At 45.3% G+C, this 21,720-nt stretch overlaps 1 protein-coding gene across 6 annotated transcripts in view; it reads right to left on the reverse strand.

Moving 5' to 3' along the window:
* Window positions 1-13,822, reverse strand: part of Anxa3 (annexin A3) — a 60,604-nt gene extending 46,782 nt beyond the window's left edge. The window contains exons 1-4 of one of the 6 annotated variants that reach the window (XM_052199166.1): window positions 13,498-13,821; window positions 12,552-12,609; window positions 12,310-12,458; window positions 9,093-9,145 (exon numbers count right to left, since the gene is read on the reverse strand). In XM_052199166.1, coding sequence (XP_052055126.1) covers window positions 9,093-9,107 — 15 coding nt within the window. In that variant the 5' untranslated portion in view covers window positions 9,108-9,145; window positions 12,310-12,458; window positions 12,552-12,609; window positions 13,498-13,821. Of the gene's footprint in view, window positions 1-9,092; window positions 9,146-12,309; window positions 12,459-12,551; window positions 12,610-13,086; window positions 13,233-13,497 lie in introns of those variants that run through there. The other 5 variants (XM_052199164.1, XM_052199168.1, XM_052199165.1 and 2 more) reach the window with 5 other exon arrangements.
* Between the last annotated feature and the right edge of the window lie 7,898 nt (window positions 13,823-21,720).

A 21,720-nucleotide genomic window follows, 5' to 3' on the forward strand; every position in this document is an offset into this window, starting at 1 on the left:
CTATGCACCATTAAGAAGGCAGACTTAGCAAGCTAGTAACAGTACTCTCCTTCATGGCTTCTGCTTCAGTTCCTGCCTCCAGGCACTTCATTCTCTGAGGTACTATTACCTGGACGTTTACAGTGAAATAAATCCCTTCCTCCTCAACCTGATCTTAGTCAAGGTGTCTTACCACAGCAAGAGGAACCTTGACTACAACAGGCTCCTTATTTTACTTAGGGTGTAAAGTGAGTTTCAAAGCCAGATCTTTCATTGAGATGTGGAGAGATGAGAGGGAAGGCGGAGGTGGAGTCCATCTTCTCCACACTCCTGACTACAGCTGTGACCCCCCACCCACGTGTGACCCTGCAAGGTCAGGAAGAGCAAACACACCAGGAAGGAAAGAGTACTAGGGCTTCTCCAACCAAGTAAGAAATGGGCAACTAAAGCTCCCAGTGCTCCTCAAACTCCACCTGCTATGTCCTCGCATTCTCCCTTCTCCTTACAGTTATGACCCAGGCCCAAGACAACCTTGAAATAAGAAGAGGATGGAGCTCTGAGCTCCTCTCCCACACCAAGCCTCCCCTCAGGACCACTGTCCTGCCCGCCTTGCTTGTCCTAATGGAGATCTTCTTTAGGTCTGAAGTCTTTCTCTCCACCGTCAGCACAGCATCATGGCTGCCTATGCTATGCTCTCTTCTGAAGGGTCTCAGCTTCCTTTGTACAGGGCTTAAACCACTCATGATATCTTTTATTACTTATAAAAAGCACCATCATGGATTCTCTCATCCTAGTACACTGCACCTTTCCTGTGATCCCAAGCACAACTGTCTTTCAACTGGAGGAACTCCAGAGATGAGATCCAGTGTCCCCATCTGTCAAACCGAAAGTCCCCAGCAAAGAAGGGAGTGGTTAGATGGGGAAAGACGGCCACGCTCTAACTGACTCCAGGAACATGTGATCACAGGTGAATCTGACCCATCTGCAGATTGCTGCTTGCAGCATTCTGAAACATTTCTACCATGAAGGTTCCCTTTGCCCCCACACACACCTTTTCTTATGGTTTCAGGGAGCAGAGCTAGGGTCTTCTGCACTGTGGGCAAGCACTTGATCACTGAGCTACATCGCCAACAGCAAAAATAGGTTCTTCCTGTCTGCTACATGATTGGCATGTTCGGAATGTCTCATTTTTGCCAACCTCCATTATAGTCACCCATTTCCCCAGTTTCCAAGAGACTATAGATATAATTTACAGTCAAAGCTTCTAAGCTTCAGCTTTAAGAGAGTGCAGTTTGTGTCATTACAGTTTCATTAAAGAAACTAAGCAGGTAGGGTTTTGAAAACCCAGAGCTTCAATGTGAGTTGCAAGGTGGTTTAATGAGGATATATTCAGCTTTGTCCTGGTTCTTGGCAAAGAGTTTCAAAAACCCTTGGAATTTCCTGAGTGGTAGGAGTGCCTTTGTTCTGTGCCTGAGGTGACTCATCATGCTCCTTTGACAGCTTCAGGAAGAGAGCTGGTCACAAGAAAGACCACATGATTTAGATGGCTGAGGTTGGAACCAGCTGCACCTCTTGGGAAGGAAAGGAGTCTGGATATTGAATTCAGTGATACAATAACAAGTTAATAGTTTAATCAGTCATGTCCAATTAAAACTTTGACCACTGGCTCAAGGAGATTCCCTGTTGGTGAAGATGCTAATGTCAAGAAAGGCAATGTGCTCTGATTTCACAGGGGAAGGACATGGAGATACACACACACACACACACACACACACACACACACACATACACATACTCATGTACATGCATGCACACATACACACACATGCATGCACACACACGCAGTGCATGTACACATACACATACAGACACGTGCATGCACACACATGCAGTGCATGCACACACACACACACACACACACACACACACGGTCTTTTAAATAAATTTTATTATTTTGTGTGCTTGGGTGTTTTTTCTGCATACATGTCTATGCACCATGTGCATACCTGGAGCCCGTGGAGGCTAGAAAAGACCATTGGATCCCTGTATCTTAAGTTACAGACAGTTGTCATCTACCATGTAAGTGCTGGGAATTGAACCCAGGTCCTCTGGAATAATAGCTAGTGAACTTAGCCACTAAGCCATTTCCCCAGTCCCTGCCATTGTATCTTAATAGAAAGTTAACATCCTGGAGCTGCGGAGAGAGCTCAGTGGTTCCTAACACCCACATCAGGCAGCTTACGATGTCCTGTAACATCAGATCCACAGGATCTAACACCTCTAGCCCCCAGACACCTGCACACATGTACATACACATAGGAACCTACATATAAACAAAAATAAAATGTTTTTTAAATATTATAAGCAATTCTATATTGTGAGGCAACATGCAAGAAGGAACTGTGAGTTCTAGACCCTATGCCGGGGTCAGAGGAAACATAAACAAAGACTTGAAAAACATCAGAACAAAAGACATACTGGTGCACCAGAGATTACCTATCAAAAACAGTGGCAGAGATTCGACATCTTCAGTTAGAACATGAAGAAGCCAGCCAGCCCCCCTGCTCTTCAGCAGGAACGTACTGAGACAGTATCTTGGGACAAGCCTGGTTTACACATGGGCATTGTGGAGAAAGAGAGGGGCGTTGGGAAGGTACAGCACTTATTCACGTGTGAGTGTGGCCTTTTGAATAGATAGTCCTGCTTTAGTCTCTCTCTCTCTCTCTCTCTCTCTCTCTCTCTCTCTTTCATTCTATCCATCCATCCACCTCCCCCCTCACCCCAACACACACACACACACACACACACACACACATACACACACACACACACACACACACACACACACACACAGGTTTGAAAGTTTCTAAGTTCCATTTCCAGAGTTGTTCATTCTCTCGTTTTGGTAAGTGAGCCATTAACTAGGATTTCAGTAAATATGGTAAAACCATGGGTCATATGGGCGGCATGAATAAGGTAAGGCTTTTTATAGTAAACAAAGTTTTGAGATTCCCAGAAAACTTTGAGTTCTCTTCTAGGAAAAGAGAAAGGCTTAAAGGTCACACACACTCAGGTGGTGAGCATGGTTCCCTGCTGTTTTAACGTTCTTATTTGAAATTAGCTCCCAGGTAAAAGGACTATGTCTCCAGACAGGCAGTCTTCACAGCAAGTGTTATTACTTGTGCTGGAATCCGTGACTTTCAGCTGGGTAGTGACTCTCACCAGACCCCAGAATGAAAGGCTCCTTGCCTTTCTCTTAATTTTCTCTTTCAGCCCTGAGTTAATTACAATGAACTAACCACACACGGGTAACCTCCCACTGACCCAGAGACTGTAGGGATGGGCAGCCTAGATCACATATTTGTGCTTGGGTGTGTATTTGCTTTTGTGTGCAAGGAGGAAAAAACATTGAGAATGAGCTCAGCAGCAGCCCAGGACATAAATTCCTTAAATGTCGAAGTTCTTAAGTTGTCTTTCAGTGACTGGCTCCAGAATCCTCTTGGGAGTAGGTTGGAATCAGCTTCATAAAAATGGGTCTGTGCTGTGAAGTCAGTATGTCCAGTCAGTGACTTGTTGATATCACAAGCTCAAGATCCCCCAACCCCAATGCAGCCTATGACAGCTTCCCCTAGAGAATCGTGGCTTAGGAAGCTGTGGGATGCGTTTCTGTGTGTGCCACACAAGACCAAGACTCCCCCACCCCCACCCGCCCCTTTGCACCATCCATTTAGAAAGCAGTCGGTCCCCTCCCCTTTCCTAAAAACGTCCCCTGCTGCCAGCACATAGAGGCAGCTCAGGCAGCTCAGTTCTTGGAGCTCTTTTTGTTTCCTCACAGCAGTACAGTGCCACAGTACTAGTCTGTGTGTCTGTGCACCTTGTGCATGCCTGGAGCCCGCAGAGGCTACAAAAGACCACTGGATCCCTGCATCGTGAGTTACAGACAGTTGTCATCTACTCTGTGAGTGCTGGGAATTGAACCCAGGTCCTCTGGAAGAACAGCTAGTGCCCCTGCTATTGTGTCTTGGAGCTGGAGAGATGGCTCGGTGGGGTGGTTCGTAGCACCCACATCAGGCCACTTACAATACTTCTGGTGTAACACCAGATCCACATGACTCCTGCACTCTAGTGTCAGCAAATCTTTGTGTCTTAACAGACAGAGACCCAGAGGGCTGGGGAGGCAGCTCAGTCATGAAGCCCTTGCTTTGGGAGCAAGATGGACTGAGGTCAGACCCCCAGCACGGTGTGAAGAGCTTTTAGCATCAGGGTGTGACTGTGATCCCAAGAGCTGGACGTCAGACACAAGGGTCTTACTGTTTGGGAGTCTTGATCACATCTCCACAGATGAGAAGATTTAAAAAGCAGGGGGGGCGGCGGGTCCTAGGCACAGTGGCACAGTGGGCAGCAGCAAATAATGAACTTCATTATACAAGTAGAGGTACACATGTGTGGGCTTACATACACACACACACACAGAGAGAGAGAGAGACAGAGACAGAGAGACAGAGAGAGACAGAGAGACAGAGACAAAGAGAAACAGAAACAAAGACAGAGACAGAGGGACAGAGACAGAGACAGGGAGAGAGGCGCACGGAGAGAGATGCCCAAAAGATCCATTTTGTCTCTAGAGGGCTGAAGGTTTTAAGTAGTTTTGGTGGCCTGAGAGGAGTCCCTTTTTTAAATTTTAGGCTGACCAGGTTAAAGAAAGAAAGGGAAGCTAAGGGGCGCCCACAGCCTCAGGTAAATAGGGCCAGGACTCAGAACTGCACTGAAGTATTCAACCGGCCTGAAGCAGTCAGCCAGAGGGAACCGTGCTGGCTTGAAAAGCATGCCAGGCTTTTGTCTCAAGTGTGAGAGATAAGCCGAAGTCTGTCTGCCATTTTATTGCCAGCTCCTGGCCCTCTCAGTCCCTCACTCCCACTCCACTGTGCCAGCTCCCAGGCTCTTCCTGCTCCCATAGCTTCCCAGGTGTCCCTCTCCTAGATACCATCCTGGAGGTTTCCCTGCTCCCTGCTGTACTTCCTCACAGATGGCCCTGGCCATGTCGGATCTCTTTCTGTCTCTCTGTTCTGGACTCTACCAGAATCCTCTGGGCTGTTCTCTCCCCCTCCCCCTCCCTCTCCCCCATCCCCTCCTCTCCCCCTCCCCTTTTCCTCCTCTCCCCTCCCCCTCCCCCCTCCCCCTCTCCCTCTCTCTTAGCTACAGTAAAAAACCTTTCCGTGATCACGGAGTGTCTTTACTGCACTCTTGCTAACAGCCTTCACATACATGCTTACATGTTCACAAGCACTTACATGAACACATACAAGAATATTAAGCCTGAGAAATTATTTTTTGGTAAATCTTAAATGCATAGTTCAGTCATAGTGAGACCATTCACGTTGTTCTCAAACAATTACTAGAACCTTTTCGCTCTGTGGAACACAAATTCTATACTGGCTTAACCATAAGCCCCCCGTTGCCTTCCTGTGCGCCAGGAAACCACAGACCTTTGTATTTCTTCAGACACCATACATAGGAGGAATTGCGCAACGTTTATTTCTTCACGACTGTCTTATTTTACTAGCTGAGCATGCTCGCGGCTCACCCATTTATAAGACACCTTCCATTTTAAGGCCGGATGATATTCCGAGTTGTGCATATGGAACACATTTGTATATCTTTCCCTTATTCATTGAGAATCAGTTCTTTTACTTCTTAGCTATTGAAATTTTATATTTATATTAAAAAATGTACTGCCATGAGACTCAGTTTGTATTGCAGATGGAACTGTAAGATAATTAAACAGATTTGGCAGCTGTGTGTCTGTGTATGTGTGTGCATGAATATGTGTGTGCGCATGTGTGTGCGCACGCGTGTGCATATATATGTGTGTGTATGTGTGTGTGCATGTATGTGTGTGTGTCTGCGCACACGTGCATATATATGTGTGTGTGTGTGCATGTATGTGTGTGTGTCTGTGTGCATGTGTGTGCATATGTGTGTGCATGTATGTGTGTGTGTGTGTGTCTGTGTGTGCATGCACATGCGCATCTGGTGGGAGTGGCACTAAAATAGCCCAAGCTGTCCTTGAACCTTTGATGTGGTAAAGAATATCCTTAAACTCCTGATCCACCACCCAAGTGCTGGGATTATAAGTTTTATATGACCATGTGCAGCAAAGCATCTCTCTTATTTGTTCACACAGTGCTGAGGGTAGGACCTATAGCCTTAGCACATGCTAGGTGAGCACTGGACCTGGAGCCTTAGCACATGCTAGGTGAGCACTGGACCTACAGCCTTAGCACATGCTAGGTGAGCACTGGACCTACAGCCTTAGCACATGCTAGGTGAGCACTGGACCTACAGCCTTAGCACATGCTAGGTGAGCACTGGACCTACAGCCTTAGCACATGCTAGGTGAGCACTGGACCTACAGCCTTAGCACATGCTAGGTGAGCACTGGACCTATAGCCTTAGTACATGCTAGGTGAGCACTGGACCTACAGCCTTAGCATGTGTTAGGTGAGCACTGGACCTACAGCCTTAGCACATGCTAGGTGAGCACTGGACCTACAGCCTTAGCACATGCTAGGTGAGCACTGGACCTACAGCCTTAGTACATGCTAGTTGAGCACTGGACCTGGAGCCTTAGCACATGCTAGGTGAACCCTGGACCTGAAGCCTTAGCACATGCTAGGTGAGCACTGGACCTACAGCCTTAGTACATGCTAGGTGAGCACTGAACCTGGAGCCTTAGCACATGCTAGGTGAGCACTGGACCTGGAGCCTTAGCACATACTAGGTGAGCATTCCACCATGGAGGAATATTGCCAACTGTGTGTTGCTTTATCTTCAATTTATAACCATTTGTTATGACTGACTCTAACAGAAAACTCAAACCCTGTGTCTCACAGTCAACCCAGGTCTCTCTCAGCCCATTAGATGTGTCAGTGGACTCCATGCTAATTTTCTAGTGGACCCAGGCTAGTGTTTTGAGAAGCCTCTAAACCTGACTCTGTTGGAGGCTTTCAGGCATGGAGAGCACTAAGGTTGGCTCTTGGCCGGTGCACAGAGCAGCTCCCCTGCACGGTCCACACCCTGCATGCTTTTCATTCAGCTTCTCTTACTCATAAAAAGCATGCTCATGGCTTAAGGGCACAAGAGTAGAGAGGGAGACACAAGAAAGAGCCGACTGCCCGGGGAGTTGTCAGCCCCTGCCTAGGGGAGTTGTCGTGATGCTCTAGGTGTGTCTCTTCCATGCCCCTTCTTTAGTACAGAGCCTCTGCATCTAACTTGAGTTTTTCACTAATAACACATTCAGGTACAATTTCTGTCATTTCATACAGCCGGATATTTTCCCCACATTCTTTTTTTTTTTTTTACAATAATTTTTTTTTTTTTTAAGATTTATTTGTTGTTATATATAAGTACACTGTAGCTGTCTTCAGACACAACAGAAGAGGGCATCAGATCTCATTATGGATGGCTGTGAACCACCATGTGGTTGCTGGGACTTGAACTCAGGACCTTCGGAAGAGCAGTTGGTGCTCTTAACCACTGAGCCATCTCTCCAGCCCCCCCACATTCTTTTTAATAATTACGTTAAAAGGGCAGCAAGTTAAAAAATGAGTAATTTGTGCCTATTGGGTGTTCATTCACATTGTCTACATATTTCCAGTCACACAAACACATATATATTGACTCACACTTTTCAACCTTCATTCGCATTTATGAAATATGAGAAGTAGAATTTCTGGTAAAAAGGACACAAACATTTAGCACTGACAGATGCTGACCAATGCTATCCAAGAGTCTAACAGTCTCCTAGGAACAGTTTGAAGGTTCCTCTTGAGTGCATAACTTTTTCTTGCTATTTTACCTAGTTCTTAGTTAGGCATTTCTTTAGTTCTGAGAGGTTCTGTCTAGGTGTGTATTGCAACTTGCAATTTTTCTCACTTGCTACTTTGTGTCTACAGTTTCCCTTTGAGCTCATTTTTGAAATGGCTTTAGTGAAGCCATTTGTATGTTACAGAGATAAATCTGCCTGATGCTCTACAAATGTGTCTCCCTGAAGGTTATCTTCTCCTTCTATTTACTATGTTGCTGCCACAATTACAGATTTATACATAAACAGATTTAAAAAAAAAAAACCCTTTTTGTCTTTTTGCTTTAGGCTTATAGTTGCAATGGCTTTTCCCATGTTAAATAAATTCTAAAAGATCCACTTGAACTTTATTTTTTGTATAATTATGTATTTATTTATTTATATCATGCATGTATGTGCAGGTGTGACTACATGCTATGAGTCATGTGGGAGTATGTGTGTGCAGGTATGTGGAGGCCACAGAACAACACTGAGTCTCATTCCTCAGAAGCTGTTCAACGTATTTTTTTGAAGCAGGGGCTCCCATGGAGACCTGGGGCTGGCCTTCTCGAGTATATTACTAACCATTCCCTCACTTCTATGTTTTCTGCATCTAAAAATTATATTAATGTAAGAGAGGAGATGGAATATAGGTTTATTTTTACCCCAATGAGCTAGGAGTTTCTCCAATTTTGCTAACAGAAGAAGCTATCTTTCCTTGTCTGATAATAAATGCCATCTTTATCGTTGTGTAGAGTGCGTTATACACCGAATTTGTTCTTCATTAAGGCCTCTTTGCCAAGTATGGACCTCTATAATACCTTTAAAGTGTTTACTATATGTGTGTATGTAAGGAGGGTGTTATATGTATATAAATACCAGTGTCCTTCCCAAGAGGCTGAAGCTACCTGCAGTTGTAAGCATCCTGATGTGGATTCTGAGACCTGAAACCCAGTCTCTGCGTTTACATGTAGTTTTGAAGGGTGACACCAGCCTCTCTGATACATTTTTACTACTGGTCCTTTTCAGATAAGCTCTCCCTACATATCTCTGTCTCTCCCCAAAGTTGATATTCTGAGTTCTGGAGTTACAGATAAATGGCGCCACATTTGCTTAAGACACATATACTTTATTATTTTTAAATATGCTCTAGTGTTTTGGCATTTTTTAATAGTTAATCAACTTTCCTTTTTTCTTTTTTCCTTAGCAGTTTGACTTTCTGTTTGACTCATATCAGTCACGGTGCTGTGAAGGCTTGGCTTTTACTCACCCAGATGGATGCCATGACAGTCCACCTTTCTCTCAAGCCGAGATCACAGTCACCTGTAAGAGAAACAGAGAAGTATTAAACAGACAAAGCCATGCTGTGATTCAGCATGTAACATCTTCAGTCCAGCTTTTAATGTTCAATCCAGAGAGCAGATGTCAGCAGTCAATGAGCAACTTCTCTGGAAGAGGGTGCGGTATCTGACGTCAGGCAACCCGTTCCGGAGCCAGGATATCTAAGCATTTACCAGTTTCAAACTGCTAGTAGAGTCATTCAGGTCTGGCCAGCTGTCCTCAGTGTACCAGTTAGACGGAGAGAAGTCAAGAATCGAAAGTAGAGAAAGGAGATTTACTCAAAGTGGCCCATTGGGAAGAGAAACAAACAAGGAGGCACAGGGGCCGCCATGTCTGCCTTGGGGTGCTGACACGGAGCGGGAGACACGCACAGTTAAGCAGGACTGCCTGAGAAGATTTCCTTGGAAACTTTCAATCTTTGAATCACACCATCTCAATAGTGTGGTAGCCAACAAAAGGGTCTCAGGTGTCTCCTTTTCTTTTGTCCTTTCCCCTCCCTCTTGTTTTAGTACAGCTACAAAGAGGTCATGTTGGCTCTGGACCTTGGAGGGCTCCAGGACAAGAAAAATTCAGCTCTGCACTTCTGGGCCTTACAAGAATGGTTTCTGGGAAACCTCTTTTCTTTTTTTTTATTTTTATTTATTTATTGGATATTTTCTTTATTTACATTTTAAATGTCATCCCCTTTCCTGGTTTCCCCTCCGAAAATACCCTATCCCATCCCCCACCCCCTGCTCACCAACCTACCTACTCCTGCTTCCCTGTCCTGGCATTCCCCTGCACTGGGGTATCGAGCCTTCTCAGGACCAAGGGTATCTCCTCCCTTTGATGTCCAACAAGGCCATCCTCTGTTACATATGCAGCTGGAGCCATGGGTCTCTCCATGTGTACTCTGTGGTTGGTAGTTTAGTCCCTGGGAGCTCTGGGGGTACTGGGCGGTTCATATTGTTGTTCCTCCAGACAAAACAAAACTCAAGAAGAAGGAAGACCAAAGTATGGATACTTTGGTCCTTCTTAGAAGGGGGAACAAAATACCCATAGGAGGAGATACAGAGACAAAATCTGAGCAGAGACTGAAGGAAAGGCCATCCAGAGACTGCCCCACCTGGGGTTCCACCCCATATACAGTCACCAAACCCAGACACTATTGTGGATGCCAACAAGCGCTTGCTGACAGGAGCCTGATATAGCTGTTTCCTGAGAGGCTCTGCCAGTGCCTGACAAATACAGGGGTGGGTGCTCTCAGCCAACCAGTGGACTGAGCACAAGGTCCCCAATGGAGGAGCTAGAGAAAGGACCCAAGGAGCTGATGGAGCTTGCAGCCCCATAGGGGAAGCCTCTTTTCACTTCTTATTTAAATCCAGTAATGCTGCTGCCTGCAGTCCCAGCCTGTGAGAGGTTGAGGCAGAAGGATCACCTGGACTACACAAGGACATCACATCTCAAAATGACAGCCACAAACCCAGGAGAGCTGCAAGTGTCCATTACTGATTTCTTCTAGCTCAGAACAGGTTGCTATCATAGGTAGAAAAAACAAAAAGAAAGTTGTTCCTCACCCCTAAACCAAGAAAATTCTGGCTAGGGCTGGACTGATTTCTTGCCTGTACATTTTACAATATCTAAGCCTATGCACGCCTGTTATAAATACCCATGTCTATCCTTTGAGGGGGCCAGGCTAGTCCCAAGTAGGTACAGACAGGAAAAGTGTCACTTCCTTGAACCCAGGCACACTTTCCATAAGTAAACATTACTCAGATGTGCTGGCTTGTCTCCAGCATTGATTCAGAAATACAAGCTGTTCCCACCCATCCTGGCAACAAAATATTCTAAAACTTCCATGGCAGCTCAGGGGCAAAGTTCAACATGAAGTCACATTAATAGTCACTGGAAGTATTTAGCCCTGATTTTTGCCCATTCTTTGAACCTTCTGTGCTCTCTAGTTAAAGGGTCTGACCCTCTATCTCTCTCCAGCATATACAGTGGGTACAGGATAAGGTTGCTTCTTGTTGTCATATAGAACAGGCATTTCCATTTTGGTCCTGAATGCAGCTGTGTTCAGAGCTGAGAATTTTCATATGCAACTGGATCAGGAATGGCCACTTTAACCTCAGCAGCAGATCAATGCATTGATGGTTTCATAATCTAATGGGCAGCTGGGAAACAGTGGAAGCTTAAGGGCTAAGACTCCTCCCTAAGGGGAGCAGATCCTTTAGGTCTCTGTTTTCTCCCTGGCACTGCCCACTCCTGCTCTCTGCTTCTTGGTTGCCATGAAGTGGGCCTTCTGCTCTGCCACAGACTCCATTACCGACATGTCCTGCTTATTGAAGGTAACTAGCAATGGAGCCAGCTGACTCGAACAGGACCAAGATCTCTAAAGCCATGAGCTAAAAAAGACATCTTTTCTCCTTTTAAATTCTTCCTCTCAGATACTCTGTCACACAGACAAAAAGCTAACACATCTCTTAATGTGAAACCTAGTTTGAGTCAGGATTTCCTCATGTGTAAAACAGGGAGAAGGCTGTTTCTAGTGCCAGGAGGCAATAAGATAGATTATCCTGTCAGCCAGCATCTGCGTTTTTTACTAGGTGCCAGGTGACAGGAAAAGTGTTAGAAAGTGAGTTCCACAAAGCTGGGGATTTGTGTAATGTCTATCCACTGGTGTGTATGAAAAAAAAAAACACCTTATTCAATGATTTAAACCCAGAATAATCTAGTTAGTGAGAGAGGCATCACTAACAGCATCTCTACTTTGCAAAGGAAGCCGCTGGGGCACGGGAAGCTATAGTGAAATCCCCACCACACAGCTATTGGGTAGACCTGACTGAACCTAGGCATCATCGAGATTCCAAAGATATGAACTGTTAGCCCCCATGCCCCGTGGCCCCTGACCCAAACGGATGCTTGGCATTTGTTGATCCAATATAATGTGGAAATTTCTAAGAAGTATTATTAAGCCATCCTTTTAGCTTGTAAAAATTAAAGAATTCCTCCACCGCGTGACAATAGAGCTTTAGACACGTCCTTCCTGCAGGGGATTACAGCAACGACATAATTTTCTCATACTTCCTCCTGCTCACATTTCTACAGATTTCTCAACACCAACAGATCTGGGGAGAGTGGTCTGATTGTCCTTATTTTAAAAGTACCTTTCTAGGCAGTCTGAAAACTTCCAACTTCAGGAAAACCAGTAACGAGTCTTCACAGAACAACCTTTTAGTCGATTTTTATGATGTTTGTGAGGAGTAGAAACTGAAGTACTTTCAGGGGCAGGAACCTCTTCTTTTGAGCACACCTCCTGAGGAAGAATTTTGTTGCGGCTGCTCAACTGTCTATCAGCACAGGGCCCAGAATTTATATATATGCCCCTTTGCAGTCACAAACCACATACCTCGATACCTCACCTGCTGACTCAAGAGGGCAGTGATTCATGTCTAGTGAATAGAATTCTGTTGCAATCAAAGAAAACGGTGTCTTTTAAAAGAGAAAACCGAAATTCCCCAACTCTCAAAGTCCAATACCCTAATTCATCTTTCTCCAAAGTAAAACTAAAATACACTTGGAGGGGAGAAATATCTCTTGGGAGCAGTAGAAAAGAAGTTCTCAGCACAGAACTCTGAGCAGGGGCACGAGACCATCCCCTAGTCTGTCTTCTTTTAAATGTTTCCAAGACCTTTAGGAATGAGGAACCAACCCCCTGGATGTGAGCTTGGGCCGCAAGACCCGAAGTTTGGTAACTTCCTCAGCAAGGCCCTAGCGCTGCCCAGATCCAGTCTCTATTTCAATAGAAGGGAAGAGGGCTTGAGGGAGGTAAGGGGAGGGGAGAGGAGGGGACGGTGCAGGGATCGAGCTGCTCTCACAGACCTGGGGACCGCACCGGGACCTGCTGCTCTGTGGGTGCGGAGGGGCGGGCGTGGGAAACTTACCTTAGGGCCGCGGCCGCGAAGCCCGGGAAGAAGCTCCGCAAAGGTGAGCGCTCGCTCAGTGGTAGCTCGGGGCTAGCCTGGCTGGCGACCCAGACAGTGACCGCACCCTTCCTCGGCCCCTCCTCCTGTTTCTACTTAGGGACCGCCCAGGACCGGCTCACAAGTGGCTCTTGGATCCTGAATTCTCCTTGCTCCAGCCTCGACCCACCCACCACGCAAGCCCTCCCCTTCCCCTGTCTCCCTCACACCCTCCTCCACCCTCCACCTTCCTCCAAATCAAAACCCTTTCCTCTGTCTTCTTTCTTTTTACTTTTCTTTTTGCCCACTTCAGGACTTGGGTTGTTTTCTAGACACCGTGGATTCAGAGTTGACAGTCCTCGCAGGTACCTACACTAAGTACGGCTTACTTACCTAGAGGGTCCTTCATGCCAGGCACCGTTCTAAATCCCGCGTGATAACCATGCTACAAGACAGATGTGATTGGGCTCATTTTACATGTAAGGAGTCACAGAGGCAAGGGAGGTCAAGTCACGCAGGAAGAACAGCAGAGTTAGATTTTGAGCTCAGGAGTCTGGGAAGTCTCTCTGATAGGTCTGCTGACTCTAAAGGGAGGATTAGAGCTCAGAGAAGCACCATCGTGTTTTAGAGCCCTTCGGAACCACAGGTAAGTCTAGGAGGATAAACATTAAAGTCTCACTAAAATAGCCGGTTTTGTATCAACTCCCCACAAGCCAGAGTCAATAGAAAGCAGAGAACCTCAACTGAGAAAACGACTCTTAAAAAAACGCGACTGTAGGCACGCCTTTAGGGCGTGGTTTTCTTAATTAGTGGTCGAGGTGGGAGGGCCCAGACCGTTGTGGGCGGCGCTACCCCTGGGTTGCTGGTCCTGGGTGCCTTTAAGGACAGATCAAGTCCCGGGAGAGCAAGTTAGGAATTATCTTTCTTCCCAAGGCCGGTTCCAGGCTCCCTCTCTGGTTCCTGCCCTGACTTCTTGCAGTGCTGGGGTGTGCCGCAGAAGCATACACTGAAACAAACTCTTTCCTTTCTCCTCAAGTTGCTTTTCGCCACCATGGTTTTATACCAGCAATAGAAACCCCAAGACTCTACTTAATATCAGGGCAGCCATGTATGGAAGAAGTCAGATGTGTGTGTGTGTGTGTGTGTGTGTGTGCGAGTGTGTGCGAGTGTGTGAGTTCACAGGCACAATGGCACGTGAACTGAGATGTGTCAGTGAGCTCTGTGTCAGGAGCCTTTACCCACTGATCCCTGTAGATGGTCTGGTCAGGTTTGAAAACTTAAATCAAATGGCCAGGGTCATAGTGTTCCTGTGTTCCCAAGAAGCTTGACCACACAGGACAGATTGCTGGTGAGCATAAAAAAAAAAAAAAAAAAAAAAAAAAAAAAAAAAAAAAAAGGCCCAGCCATAGGGAAGATAATTTAGTTGGTTTTTACTAAATATACTCTTGTAATTCAATCCCGGAGTTGCGCTTACTGCTGTTTGTCCAAATACCACGGTACCTATGTGCTCGCTAACAACTACGCGTGGATATTTGCGCCAGCTTTATTCACAGTTGTGGTACCGTGAAAGCAACCAAGACGTCCTTCAGTAGGTGGATGCAATGCACAGTAAGTGGTGGTACCTCGTGTATTGGAATTTGATACATGGCCCCAAACAATGAACAACCAAGCCATAAAGGCTCCTGAAATGTATATGGTCAAGTGCAGAAGCCAGCTTGAAACGGGTGTGGTTCCTACTCTGTGACATTCTGGAAAAGACAAAACTGTGGAGACAACTAGGGGTTGCCAAGAGATGTGGAGGGCGAGGAGGGCGTATGTAGGCTGAACAGAGGATTTTTAAAGCAGTAGAACCATGCACGTTGACTCTAGGGATAGATAACTGAGATTACACACTTGTGGAAACATGGACTATATGGTACCAAGACTAAAACTTGAGAAAGCTATGCATTCTGGGTAAAATAAGTTAATGTCAATGTGAAACATGCCAGTTTGGTGCGGTATGTTGGTAATGGAAGGTGTTATACATACATGTAGGAACAAGGGATGCGTGTGGAATCTGCATGCCTTCCGCTTGTGTCTGCCAGGCAAGGGATCTAAACTCACCTACGATATTAATATGGGTTGTCAGTTTGACGGGATCTAGATTAGTCACCTAAGAAACAAACCCCTAGGCATATCTTTGAAAGGACATTTAGATTAGGCTAACTGAAGTGTGGCAATCCTCCTTAAATGTAGATCAACACCATCCCATGCGCCGAGGCACAAGATTGAATAAAAGGCAAGCTGAGACACAGCCCCTTCTGCTGCGGGACCACGGATGTAACAGAGCCAGAATATACCCTGCCTCCCTTAAGTTGCCTCCTGTCAGGCATTTTTATCACAACTAGAAAAGTGACTAATATAAACAGTGGTGCCAAGAGTGGTGTCTCTGCTGGGAGAGGCCTGATCATGTGGTCCTCAGACTTTTGGAATTGTTTTGCTGTAAAAGAGTTTGCAGCTGGGGGATGCAAAAAGTCCTAGAGAGCTCTGAGGAGCTGGACCACTGTGATGGGAACTCAGAAGACAAAGCTAAAAGAATCCTGCTCAAGAGGCTTCACAGGGGACCAAGGACTCTATAAGGTACCAGGCTGGGGAACGTTTGTGTGATATCCTGATGAAGAATCTGCCTTCTTTCCGTTGCCCTGGTCCCTAGAAGTTGAGCAAGGCTGGATTAAAAGCAAAGAGTTAATTGGTTAAGTGGAGGAAGTTTTAAGGCAAGTTGACATTCAGGCTACATAATATCTACTGTACTCTATGCTCATCCAGGTCTATAGGGAGGAAAGGAGAGAGAACCTATATTGAAACTGCCTCTGGAAGGATTCCCCACTAAAGTACTAATGACATAAGGAAGTTATTTCCCCAGGAGTGAGTGAAGGCAATGCCGGAAGTGTGCCAGTCTCTGTCTTGACCTGGCGGTAGAATTTGTCAGTGTCGCACATGTGGTACTGGTTTTGCAGGCATGAAAGATGCAAGACTGAAGGGGTCGTACAAGTCTTGTGCTGTGATTCCCAGGAACTTCTGGGGCCAGGCTATGTGTGATGATGTCACGGTTCCTTGAAAAAGTCCCGAGGGGCCCCTGTGAAGCTGTGTAGGGGAATCCTGAGTTGCAGTGGACACCCCAGGATGTTGCCGGCACTAAAGTGTGGGCACATCCACTTGGGAAAGTGACAGGAACACAGCGGAGCTGGCCAAAGACAAAGCCGACTTGTGTTGCAAGCAGTGCAGCTGGAGAGGTGGCACTCTCCAGCTCAAGGCAAGATGACGCCATCAGGATCTCCAAACATCAGACGGAGTTGGAGGGTTTGTTTGACATTTGCCCTGTTGGGTTTCTCTCTTGCTTTGTCTGAGCCTGGCTTGCTACAGCCCACTTCCTCCTTTTTTGTATTGAGAGTATTTATTCTGTGCTATTATATATTGGAAGTGGCTAAGTCCCAGGAATGCCACATTTAGTTGTTAAACACAGCAATTATTAAAAAATGAATGAAGTTGAAGCCTTGTACAATGGTATGTGCTTGTAGTCTTATATACTAGGGAGGCCATGGCAGGAAGATGGTGTGAGCCTAACATTTGGGACTAATCTGAGCTACAGAGGAAATCTCATTTCAAAAGTCTACGATTAGTGACTACCTTCCTCCTCCGAGAACATGAGTGATACCTCTCGGTATCATGAAAGCTAGCCAGCAGGGACGAGGGCTTCCAGGTCACCAGTGTGACCCTTCCGTGATCTGTGATTCATACCCGTAATGTGTTAGGCAATAAGGTTTTGCTAATTACGTACTGGAGGGAAGCCAAGACCAATGGCAAATAGCTTGTGATGTTTGAGACCTCGTTGGCCAACAATTCCAAAAGTGGTAACACATGTCTGGCACTGATCTTTTATATTTGTTTGTCTGTACTATCTAATAGGCGCATTGTCTTCTTATTGGGTGACTTCGTTTAAACTCTTTACATATGTACATATTAATAATCTAGGAAGCTTCTGCTGTACTTGTCTGTCTTTGTTTGTTTGTTTGTTTGTTTCTATACTGGCAGTGCTGAGAATAGTTTTAGCTATCCTGGGTTTTTGTTATTCCAGATGAATTTGGTAATTACTCATTCTAACTCTGTGAAGAATTGAGTTGGGATTTTGATGGGTATTGCATTGAATCTGTATATTGCTTTTGGCAAAATGGCCATTTTAACTATATTGATCCTGCTGATCCATGAGCATGGGAGGTTTTCCCATTTTTTGAGGTCTTCTTCCATTTCCTTCTTCAGAGTCTTGAAGTTCTTGTCATACAGATCTTTCACATGTTTGGTAAGAGTCACCCCAAGATACTTTATACTGTTTGTGGCTATTGTGAAGGGGGTCATTTCCCTAATTTCTTTCTCAGCCTGCTTATCCTTTGAGTATAGGAAGGCCACTGATTTGGCTGAGTTGATTTTATAACCTGCCACTTTGCTGAAGTTGTTTATCAGCTGTAGGAGTTCTCTAGTGGAGTTTTTTGGGTCACTTAGGTAGACTATCATATCATCTGCAAATAATGATAGTTTGACAAACACGATTAGTAATAGCTTTACATGAGAGTTTTTAAATAAGGTTTTTAGTGTTGGCTATCCTCCCTCTTATCAATCTGTGAACCTATGAAATACAATAAAAACTGGCCTGACATGCACACTGGTGTAACAGCGCTATGAATGTCATGAGACCAACCAACTACTTCTTTTTAAATTGAATTTGAGACCGGCTCACAGGATGGAACCCATGTTATCAGGGCCAAAACTGCTAAAAGTCATAGGCCTTAGAAGGGAACCTAGGGGGCTGGAGAGATGGCTCAGCGGTTAAGAGCATTCACTGATTGCTCTTCCGAAGGTCCTGAGTTCAAATCCCATCAACCGCATGGTGACTCACAACCATCCATAATGAGATCTGACGCCTTCTTCTGAAGTGTCTGAAGACAGCTACACTGTACTTACATATACAATAAATAAATCTTTTTTTATAAAAAGAAAGGAACCTAGTATATTACTCTTACTGCTAAGGAGACACAGTATTAAACCAATTCCTAATGATTTATTGTTATACCTTGTCTTAGTTTTCTATTGCTATGATAAGACACCATTGCTAAGGCAACTTGTAGGAAGAATTTATTTGGCACTTATAGCTTCATAGGGTTAGAGTCTAGGCCTATCATGGTGGGGAGAATAGCAGCAAGCAGGCAAGCAGACAGGCAAGGTGCTGGGGCAGTAACCAAGAGCTCACATCTTGAGACACAACCATGAGGCAGAGAGGACACTGGAAATGGGTCTTTGGAAACCTCAGAGCCTTTCCCCAGTGACACACCTTCTCCAACCAGGCCGTACCACTTAATCCTTCCCGAACAGCTCCACCAGCTGGGGACCTGGTATTCAAACACACCAGCCTAGGTGGGCCATTCTCAAAGCATTACAAACTCATACATCAGTGCCTGTCCCAACCACTTTAGAGAAACTTCTTTGTGCAGTGTATCCTGATCAACACAAGACTCATCTGGTAAAGATGCAGAGAACCAGAGGTTGCGGGGGCCCTCAGCCCCACATTGGGAATTGATCTCACATGCTTTCCTCCCAAGGCTCGGGGATCATTGCAGAAAAGGGAGCAGGAGTGTGTGAAATCCAGAGGTGGTGACTGAGAACAGTGAGAGAGAACTTTCTGAATACAAGGCAGCTTCATGGATGCATCCACAGCAGTTATGACAGCATGTGTGAGCCCTGTGTTAGCTCACACAGGGCAGAATTCCAGCACAGAAAGGAAAAGTAAGCAAGTTTCCCTTCCAGCTGAGGAGCTGGTGGTGGCGGCTGATAGCTTCTGGGAAAGAGGGAGTCAGTTTTCTTAAAGGACCTGGCTCCATACTGCGTTGAGAATGTACAGCAGAACAAAATGGATTTGATGGACATAAAAACCAACAACATCACAAAGTTGGGTGGGTATGGAATGGGGGTGAGGGTGGACCTGTTGGGGAAAGGGAGGTAAATATGATCCAAATACAATGTATGAAATTCTCAAAGAATTAATACAAGCTATTTTAAACTGTAAGTGGAACCTAAATAAGTAACAATTGGATTCAGAGAGTCAAAAACAAAGGAAATACATGTTCAAAATAGTGTTGTGATTATAGTAGTCACCAGTGTGTAGGGGAGGCCCTGGCTGGATCTCTAACACTGGAAATAAGAAGACACTCTAAAGAAATCACTTGCTGGGCTGGAGAGATGGCTCAGCGGTTAAGAGGAAGCACTGGCTGCTCTTCTAGAGGACCTGAGTTCAATTCCCAGCAACCACATGGTGGCTCACAACCATCTGTAGTGGGATTCAATGCCCTCTTCTGGTGTGTCTGAAGACAGCAGCAGTGTACTCACATACATAAAATAAATAAATAAATCTTAAAAAAAAAAGAAATCACTTGCTAATGTTACTGTGCTCTAGGGGTTACTTGTACCTATTGCAGGTGTGTGGTGAAAACAGTATAAAATTGTGCTTTCATCATCTAGAGGAACAACAGTGGCAGGATGGAGTATTTACTAACAAAAGCCTGTAAATGCTACATGTAAGACTTCCATGGCTCTGGGAGCCAGGTGTTAAATATTAACCGCAATGGCAAATTTAGAACAGACACTTGTTTTCAGCTCCTGTGTTTGTGCTTGACATTAAAATAAAAACAAACTGTAATGAAACATTGCCAGGTTTAAAGACTGTATGAGTTCAAGCAGAAGAGGGAGAGTAGGTCTACCCAGAGCGTGTGGATGAAAGCACTTAACACAGAGAGTGCATACAGATGTATGGGCAATGTCGCCACGGTCCCCAGGCATCATGAAGTCCCCAAGGACCAGGAAAAGCATGGAACCACTGCTGTCTCCATGCAGCCAAGGGAGGGAAGACAATATTCAGAACTTATACAAACAAACTTTGCAAAAGAGACTGTCCAACAGGGTCTGTGGCCAAGAAAACCACAACAAGGCAGGAGGCAACAGCAGCGGCTGACAACCTGAAGTTCCTCTCAATCCAGTGGCTCCACATGGCCACTGAAGAAGCCAGGACACGAGTGCCTCTCTGTTTCCGGGATCTATTGGTACGAAGCATTGCTTCTTTTAAAAAAAAATATTTCTCATTATAAGGTTTGAGGGTATAACTTAGATCTGTTTCGAACAACTCTTGGAAATTGTCCCAGAGGCTGGACCCTAATAAACTTTTATCACGTGTTGACTCATCCTAGAACCTGATTGCTTTAAACCAAAACAGACCTAAGGAGGAAACTTCTGCCAGCCTTTCTTGAAAGGCTTGCGGCATGGTTCTGTTGGATCACATAATGATGGGACTCTCTCAGCACGAGCATCCAATCAGGGTGACGGGAACCTGAGGCCACTAAGAAGCCACCCACGTTCTGCTTCTTCAGGCTTTGCCTATTTGTTTCAAATTTTAAAAGGTAATTAGGGCGCTTGCCTCAGGATTGTTATGGGATGACGTAGAAATTGTAACGGAGTCACAGTACTTATTTGCCAGACATACTCAGTCCATTGTTTGATGTTGTCCCTAGCCTGTGACAAGGCTATTCACCCAGCACACTATTGTGACGGGCTTTTGTCAGAGCTCTCTCCAGCTCACTTGGGGAAAGTATCTATAAAAGACATTCATTCTGGTATCCGGATATTAAGTAGAGGCATACAAATCTATATGGTGGACTTCTCATGATCTATAAGAGCCTCAATTTCACGTGGCTGGATGCAGTAGCATAGTCTCGATGTGATTTCCTCCCTCAGTTTTCAATCTTAAAATCCCCCATCAGACATTGTAAATTCCTTTTTAAAAAAAGATTTATTTACTTATTTCATGTATATGAATACACTGTAGCTGTCTTAAGACACACCAGAAGAGGGCATGAGATCCCATTACAGATGTTGTGAGCCACCATGTGGTTGCTGGGATTTGAACTCAGGACCTCTGCAAGAGCAGTCAGTGTTCTTAAACACTGAGCCATCTGTCCAGCCCTTGTAAATTCTAAATGGGAATGAATATTCTGCCACTCAAAATTCCTAAATTTTATGGCCAAGAAATTTCAAGTCTCAGAAGCATTTTTTTCATTTTATTTTTATTTTTTGTAGCTAATCTTAAAAAGTTTAGAAACTGGGTGTTGGAATGGGTCCTTCATGTGCTCTAGAGATATGCATTCCAAGGCTGAGCAGCTGAGTGCTGTCAGGTACAGGGTAACAATAGGGTAGGGGGACGCGAAGAGGATTTGAAGATCGCAGTAGGGAATTTAGGGGCCTAGATATGAATGGCATCACTCCCTCGGCTTTTATGAAAGCAGCGTGCTGAGTTTTCAGATCTTGCTGAGTTTGCAAATGTGCCAACAGAGCCACACTGGGCACTGTCCTTGGCAGTGTGTCATGCTATCAGAGGGTAAAGGCACGCAAGTGCACGGGCTTGCAGAATGCCCAAATCGCTTGGGTTCAGTCCTAGTCTGTCTCTGCCCCTGTGTCCTTCACAAGCCAAGAAACTCCTTTGGAGATCGGCTCATCTCCTGGGTGGTGTTTGAGACACTTAGCCATCCTCTGCTTGTGCAA

The sequence above is a fragment of the Apodemus sylvaticus genome, chromosome 11 (genome assembly GCF_947179515.1).
Source record: "Apodemus sylvaticus chromosome 11, mApoSyl1.1, whole genome shotgun sequence".
In the NCBI taxonomy this organism is placed as follows: Eukaryota; Metazoa; Chordata; class Mammalia; order Rodentia; family Muridae; genus Apodemus; species Apodemus sylvaticus.